The sequence below is a fragment of the Chlorella variabilis genome, assembly GCF_000147415.1.
Source record: "Chlorella variabilis unplaced genomic scaffold CHLNCscaffold_2, whole genome shotgun sequence".
Taxonomy (NCBI): Eukaryota; Viridiplantae; Chlorophyta; class Trebouxiophyceae; order Chlorellales; family Chlorellaceae; genus Chlorella; species Chlorella variabilis.
This window is the reverse complement of record NW_005435086.1, coordinates 347,397-354,658: the sequence shown is the minus strand read 5'-3', so window position 1 is coordinate 354,658 and position 7,262 is coordinate 347,397. Positions and strand designations below refer to the sequence as shown.

The 7,262-nt window shown below is 68.3% G+C and overlaps 2 protein-coding genes across 2 annotated transcripts in view; both read left to right on the top strand.

The window, feature by feature from the left end:
• The window catches only part of CHLNCDRAFT_137626 (hypothetical protein), a gene marked incomplete at both ends in the record, with an annotated part of 6,821 nt that extends 842 nt beyond the window's left edge, over positions 1-5,979 (top strand). The window contains 14 exons of the mRNA XM_005851326.1: positions 40-178; positions 372-1,082; positions 1,277-1,408; positions 1,543-1,643; positions 1,749-1,812; positions 1,983-2,092; positions 2,239-2,324; positions 2,496-2,632; positions 3,646-4,184; positions 4,355-4,396; positions 4,542-4,630; positions 4,796-4,863; positions 5,019-5,099; positions 5,180-5,979. Coding sequence (XP_005851388.1) covers positions 40-178; positions 372-1,082; positions 1,277-1,408; positions 1,543-1,643; positions 1,749-1,812; positions 1,983-2,092; positions 2,239-2,324; positions 2,496-2,632; positions 3,646-4,184; positions 4,355-4,396; positions 4,542-4,630; positions 4,796-4,863; positions 5,019-5,099; positions 5,180-5,979 — 3,099 coding nt within the window. The remainder of the gene's footprint in view (positions 1-39; positions 179-371; positions 1,083-1,276; positions 1,409-1,542; positions 1,644-1,748; positions 1,813-1,982; positions 2,093-2,238; positions 2,325-2,495; positions 2,633-3,645; positions 4,185-4,354; positions 4,397-4,541; positions 4,631-4,795; positions 4,864-5,018; positions 5,100-5,179) is intronic.
• Positions 5,980-6,421: 442 nt separating this feature from the next.
• CHLNCDRAFT_14958 (hypothetical protein) lies at positions 6,422-6,685 on the top strand (the record flags this gene model as incomplete). Its single annotated transcript, XM_005851325.1, has 1 exon — positions 6,422-6,685. A coding segment is annotated over one exon (264 nt), but the record flags the coding sequence as incomplete, so codon positions are not given.
• Between the last annotated feature and the right edge of the window lie 577 nt (positions 6,686-7,262).

Below are 7,262 nucleotides of genomic sequence, written 5' to 3'. Positions count from 1 at the left end.
GGGCCCCCCCCCCCCCCCGCCCGCTCCCGCTTTGCCCAGCAAGTGGGGGCCATCCCCGGCTACAACTTTGTGCGCAAGGCCGCCAGCGACTTTGGGTGGGACTGGGGCCCCGCCCTGGCGCCCGCGGGCATCACCGGCGGCATCAAACTGGTGGGGCGCAGCGGCGCCGTGCTGACGGGTAGGCCGCCGCCCGCCGCGCCGCGGAATGCACTACGCCTGCCTGCCTGGACAGGGCGGCAAGCACTCTGCGATGCGAGTGCAGCAGCAGGCTGGCGCGGATGCATGCACCGAGGGGCATCCACCGCAGCCCCGAGCTTGCCCGGCAACCGACCCTGGCACCCCCGTGCCTTGCTGCGTCCGCCTTGCTGCAGACATGGTGGTGCGGCAGCAGCACCTGGCCAACGGCAGCGTGCAGCTGGCTGTGGACGCTCTGCTGATGCCGCCGCCAGCGGGGCAGGGCGGGGCAGGCGCTGAGGAGCAGGGGGAGCTTGTGCTGGAGCTGGCCAGCCCCGATGGCAGCCAGCACTGGCGGGCGCAGGCGCCAGTCACCATCCCGCCGCCGGTGCCCTGCCCTGCCGACGGCGGCGGCAGCGACAGCAGCGGCGCCGCGGAGTCCAGCCCCTGGCTCCAGCCAGAGGGATGCCAGGCGGGCGATCAGGTAGAGGGCGGCCCGCGGCTGGCTCCGCACCCCGTGAAGCGAGGCGTGGGGGTTCTGGTGGAGGCGCCGCAGCTGTGGTGGCCTCACGACTTTGGAGAGCAGCCCCTGTACCGGCTGCAGCTCACCTACACACCCGTCGCCGCCAGCAACAGCCAGGCTGCTGGCGACGGTGCTGGTGGCAGGAGCAGTGGTGCGCTGGCGGCCGAGGCAGGCGAGGAGGAGCCAGCCACCGACGCGGCTGCCGCAGAGGCGGGGGCCAGAGCGCCAGGCGGCCCCGGCGTGAATGCAGGCCTGGGCACGCGCAGCAGCAAGCTGTCCCGCCGCATCGGATTCCGTACCGTCGAGCTGGTGACCGATCCGCTGCCTGGCGGCGCCGCCGAGACTTTCTACTTCCGAATCAACGGCCAGCCCGTGTTTGCCAGAGGTGAACCCAGGGCGCTGCTGCTGCTGCTGTGGACCCCCACCGCAAGACCCGCCCGCCCCTTTTCATCTGTATTGTCCGGTGTCTGTGCAGCGCACTGCTGCTTTGGAGGGGTTTGTGCTGCTGTGAGTGCAGCAGCTGTGGCGCTGTGAGCCCAGCAGCCCCCAACCGCAGCTTACCCACCCATGCTTCCACAGGCGCCAACATCGTGCCTGCTCATGTCTACGAGCCTGCCGTCACCAAGGGGCGGCTGCGCCGCCTGGTGGCTGATGCCAAGGCAGCCCACATGAACATGCTGCGGGTGTGGGGCGGCGGCCGCTACTTCAAAGGTGCGAGTGCCATGTGTGCCTTACCTCGAATGGGCAGTCGTGGAGGCTGCCTGTGCTGGATGGAAGGCTGGCGGCCGGGCTGGGCGGGTGGGCAGGTGACTCTGCTCCTGCTGCTGTGCCTTGGCCGCACGCAGATGCTTTCTACCAGGCCTGCGACGAGCAGGGGGTGCTGGTGTGGCAAGAGGCCATGTTTGCCTGCGCCATGTACCCGCGGGACGATGCTTTCCTCAGAGAGGTACGACGGGGCGGTACCGGCATGGCAAGCCTGGGCCACAGCAGCGCATCGGGGCGGCTGGTCCCATGAAGAGCGTGTGGTGCACATTCCACATCCTGCCTGCAGGCCTGGCTGGAGGTGCGGCACCAGGCAGCCCGCCTCAGCAGCCACCCCTCGGTAGCCATCTGGGGTGAGCCTCGTGGCATATGACAGCCACCCGCCTCGCCTCTTCTGCTCCGCTCCACAAACGCCGCCGTCTTTCCGGTTCTGCTGCCGCTCCTCTGCTGCCGGCCAGCCGCGCACATGGAAGGCCGACGCGCCGCCCGGTTCCCGACCCCTGTCCCCGTGCCTGCACTGCAGGCGGGAACAACGAGGACGAGGCGGCGTTTGGCTGGTTTGGCGAGTCCCTCCAGAACCCACGCCTCTATGCCGCCGACTACTCCAAACTCTTTGTGGATGTGGTTCGGCAGGTGTGCCTGCCCGTCTCCCTCCCACCCCTCGTGCGGGTGTGCCGTTCTTTGCTTGTCCGCTTGCTGAGGGCTGCTGGAGAGGCCTCCCCTTGCCCACTCCTGTGCTGCCAGCCGCCCACCTGTCGCGTGTTCCCCACCGCGTGCAGGCGGTGATGGGGGTGGATCCTGCCATGCCTTACGTAGACACCTCACCCTCCAACGGCCTCCTCAGCCGCGAGCCGTACGCAAAGCGGTGAGCGAGCTGGCTGCTGCCCACCCCAGGTGCCGCCTCGAGCCGGCCCTGGTGCCTTGCTCCCATGAGAGAGTTGGCCGCTGCGCCGCCGATGCCACCGCCGATGCAAGCACCAGCTGAGCTGCATCGGCCACCGGGCCGAGCGGTGCCATGCTGCTCTTGAAACCGCAGCTGGGGCGATGTAGCCGACCCCCGCTTCGGCGACATACACTTCTACAACTACCGGGCGGATGCCTGGGACCCCGCCACCTACCCGCCCGCCAAGTTTGTGAGCGAGTTTGGCTTCATGTCCTTCCCCTCTTTTGCCGGTGAGCCGTTGCCCGCTCAAGCTTGGCCATGCCTGATTGCATACCTGATTGCTTATGTGCTACCCACGCTGCCCACGCTGCCCAAGCGAAGCTGGTGAGTGGTTTGCTGTGGCAGAGCCGTCCAGCAGCAGCTGCGGCCGAGGTTTTCAGCAGTTGTTGGATGGAGGAAGCACAGCCGCACCCACGCAGAGACCTGGACCACAGCGCCGCCTGCTGGTAGTTTCTGGTTCGTCAGCAGAAGCGGGCGTGAGTAGGGTTGAGACCTGGACCACAGCGCCGCCTGCTGGTAGTTTCTGGTTCGTCAGCAGAAGCGGGCGTGAGTAGGGGCAAGCAAGGGCTCCAGCCTGTGCTGGCAGCTGTGGGCAGGTGCCGGCGTTTTTCTCCCCTTCCTCCACCGCCACTCGCAGGTGCTCAAAAGCCGCCTGCAGCTGGGCCTGGCTGACGGTGGCTGCGGCCTGAAGCTCAGGTGGTCTGGGCTGAGCCTACAGGGCCGCCTGCACCAGCTTCGATTCGTTTAAGCTGCCCTTGAGAATCAGGCTGGAGGGGAGGGAGAGTGTACAGCCAGGCGTCCCGCCTGCTGCGCCCGTCCCGCCTACCGCGCCAGATTCTTAAGGGCAGCTTAAAAGAATTGAAGCTGGTGCAGGCGGCCCTGTAGGCTCAGCCCAGACCACCTGAGCTTCAGGCCGCAGCCACCGTCAGCCAGGCCCAGCTGCAGGCGGCTTTTGAGCACCTGCGAGTGGCGGTGGAGGAAGGGGAGAGAAACGCCGGCACATGCCCGCAGCTGCCAGCACAGGCTGGAGCCCTTGCTTGCCCCTACTCACGCCCGCTTCTGCTGACGAACCAGAAACTACCAGGCTGGCAACAGCCTGGCAGCCTTGGCAGGCCCGCTGTGCTGCCGTGCTGTGCAAGGCGCGCTGACGACGATGCAGCGGGCTGGGCTGCCGCTGAGGCGTGCCCCCGCTCTTGCCCCTCTGCTTCCACCGCTCACCTGTGCATCCTGTGCTCCCATGCAGCCTACAAGAAAATGACGGCGCCTGACGAGTGGCGCCTCGACTCGCCCATGACGGCCTTCCGCATGCGCCACGCCAACGGCATGCAAGAGCTGCTGGCGCAGATGGGTCGCCACTTCTTCGCCCAGCCGCCACAGCTGCATGCACAGCAGCAGCAGCAGCAGCAGCCTGTGCAGCAGCAGCAGCAGCCGGAGCAGGCGTGGGCGCAGCAGGCGACGGAGCAGCGGCTGGAGCGGCTGGCGGCGGCGCAGGCCGCGCTGGCCTCTGCCTTCGATGCGGCAGGGGCAGACGGCAGAGACCCGGTTGCCGCGGTGGATGCCGCAGCGGAGGCCGGCAGCCTGAACGCTAGCAATGGGGGCCCGTTGGCAGCCGGAGCGCCTGCACCAGAGGCTGGCCAGCTGGCGCTGACCCCTCAGGAGGAGCAGGAGCTGGAGCAGCGGCGGTTTGAGGCCTTCACCTACCTGTCCCAGCTGCAGCAGGCGCTGGCGTACCAAGCCGCCATCCACCAGTGGCGGCGCAACAAGGGGAACCCTGCGGCGCTAGTGAGGGGGTGGTGGGGCAAGGGAGGGCAAGGGAGCAGCGGGTTGGTGCTGAGCGGCTGCAAGCGTTCAGTGGTGGGGTCGCCGCACTGTGGCTGCCCTGCTGCACCTGTACTGCACCTGTACTGCCACGTACTTCCATGCCGTACTGCCATGTACTTCTGACCGTGCAGACCATGGGGGTCCTCTACTGGCAGCTGAACGACGTGTGGCCGGTGAGATCAGCATGCTGGCCGCACCAGCGCCTGCCGCTGCTACAGCCGCCCGCAGCCGTGTGCCCCGCTCGCCCCGGCTGCCCTCCTGCGCTGCTTGCTTTCCACCCATGCCGCCGCCTGCTGGCTGGACTCCCCACCACTGCAGGGCCCCTCCTGGAGCGGCATCAACTCGGATGGCAGCTGGCGCCTGGCCCACCACTTTGCCGTCGACTTCTTCCACCCCGTGCTGGTTAGGTGCGTGGCTGGCCAAGCTTGAGGCATTAAATGAGCCGCTCCCTGCATGTGGAATGCTTGAGCTGGGCTCACTCCTTCCGGGGGACCGGGATCCACCTCGCCGCCCCTGAGCAGGCAGGTGTGTCTCACACTGTCGCGTGCCTGTGCTGCCCTGTTTGCGTGCAGCGGGGTGAAGGGTGCGAGGGGGCGCGTGGAGGTGCACTTGACCAACGACCTCCCTGTGGACGTTACAGGTCTGGGCATGCAGGCAGCCAGCGCTGGCAGGGTCCGGCGGGGAGCAGCAAGGGCCCTTTCCCATGCGACCGCGTGTGAAGAAGGCGGCAACGAAACCTGCCATGAGTTGCTGCTGCTACTGCTGCCACCGCTGCCACTGCTGCCACTGCTGCAGGGGAGCTGGCTGTCGACATCATTCCTTTTGGTGCCACGCGGGCGGAGGAGGTCGTACCGCTGTACCGCTCCGACAACGCCAGTATCGCGCGGGCGGCAGCGGCCTGGCCTGGCGCGGCAGCCTGGCTCGCGACGTGCTCCCCGCTGCGGGCCTTGTGCCAGAGGACGGCCTGGGTGTTGGTAGGCCGGCAGAGGCCGGCGACGTCTTCCTGCGCCTCCGCTTCTGCCCCAGCGTGGTGCAGCGGCAGTGGGCCGCGGCAGGCGCGGCGCAGCCGCCGCCCAACCCCTTTGGCTTTGCGACCGCCGCTGAGGAGCTGCAGCAGGCGTTGGGCGGCGGCGCGCTGCTTCTGGGCGGCAGCAGCGGCGGTGCCGCTCCCGCGACGGAGCGCACGGCAGCAGCCAGCGATGGCGGCCCCGCCGACCAGCCTTGCGACGCGCTGGTGGCGCTGCCACGCGGGACCACCGCGGCGCAGTGCGCCGCTGCGCGGCGTCTGCTGCAGTGCAGCGAGAGCCTGGTGCTGCTGACCGAGCCCAAGGATGCCAGGCTGGCGCCGGCCAACTTGTCCGCCCAGCTGGCGCCTGCAGCCGCTCCCTCGCTGGCGGTCACTCTCTCCTCCGACGCTGTGGCGCTGTTTGTGGCTGTGGAAAACCAGCAGCAGGCGGGGCACTTTGACGGCAGCGGCACGCTGCTGCTGCTCCCCTGGGAGCCTCGGACGCTGGCGTTCCAGCCTGCGGAGGCTGGAGGAGCAGGGGCATCCGACCAGCAGCCGGCAGCCGAGGGCCAGGGCGCAGGCGAGGTGCCTGCCGGCCTCGGGCTGTACTGGCTGCAAAAGGAGATGGCGGCGCTGGAGCCTCCCACCACGGCAGCGACTGCCAACGGCGTGTTGCCGCTCGCACTGCACTTGCCCGCCCTGCTGTTCATTTCTGCCCTTGCCAGCACGCTGCTGGTGCTGTTGCTCTGAACCATCTCCATCACCATGTCCGCATGCTGACCACACGCCGGCGTTGCGCGCCAGTTGTGTATTGATCGATGTTTAGAGTCATTTACAAGCTGTAACAACACATGCACACACGTGCATTCCAGCGCAAACACCAGGTCAACCAGTACTGCCGCTGCGGGGCACTACCAAGTCTGGAAGGGTCTCTCTGCCGCCTTGACAGACTCGATCCATTCCGTCCATCGTAGCGACCATGGCTTCTCAGTCGGATGAGCTGAAGGTAGGCGGAGCTGGGTTGCAGTCCGTGGGCCCACCTGATCAGCCGCTGGCGGACCCGAGCGGCGCCCCTACATGAAGCGCCAATCAGACGGCCGCGCCGCTGTCATCTGCGGCTCCCCATGAGGTGGCCACCCTCCACCGCCCGCCGGCCCCCGCCGCCCGCCGCCGCTGGCACGTGCAGGCCGCCGGCAACGCGGCTTTTTCCGCGGGCCAGTTTACTGAGGCGGTGGAGCACTTCACTGCCGCCATTGCCGTGGACCCCGGCAACCACGTCTTGTATTCCAACCGCTCCGCGGCCTACTCCTCCATGAGCCAGTACCAGCAGGCGCTGGGGGATGCCCAGAAGGTGGTGGAGCTGAAGCCGGACTGGCCCAAGGGCTACTCCCGGCTGGGAGCTGCCCACTTTGGGCTGCGCCAGTGGGACGAGGCCGTGGAGGCCTACACCAAGGGTGAGCAGAGCTGCTGGGCTGGGGCAGCTTGCCGTCGGGCGAGCAGCCTGTGCAGGTTGAGGTTTGCGAAGCAGGGCCCAGCTGGGCATCCAGCCTCTCCCCACCTGTCCTTTCTTCCTGTCCTTTCTTCCCTGCAGGCCTGCAGGTGGACCCCTCCAGCCAGCAGCTGAAGCAGGGGCTGGAGGATGTGCGTGCGGCGCGCGCCCCCCAGGCGCAGCCCCGCGCCGCTCCCGCTGCAGGCGCAGGCGCAGGCGCCCGCAACGCTGGGCCCGTCGGCCAGCTGGTGCTGCTGGCGCTGCACGCCTTCATCGTGCTGGCAGCGCTGGCCAGCCTGCAGCCCCTCAACCGCCGCCTGGGCTGGCACGCTTACTTCCTGGGCTGCCGCGCCGTGCTGGTGGCCAGCGCCTTCAAGGTCAGCTGTTGCAGTTGACTGCGTGTGTATGCGCGTGTGTGTGTGTGTGTGTGTGCGTGTGTGTGCGTGTGACTGTGTGTGTGCCCCCAGACCGGGGCCCGGTGCCGCTTCCCTCAACCATCAAGCGCCCGCCTGCTCTGTCCTGACCCACCCTCCCACCCTCCCCT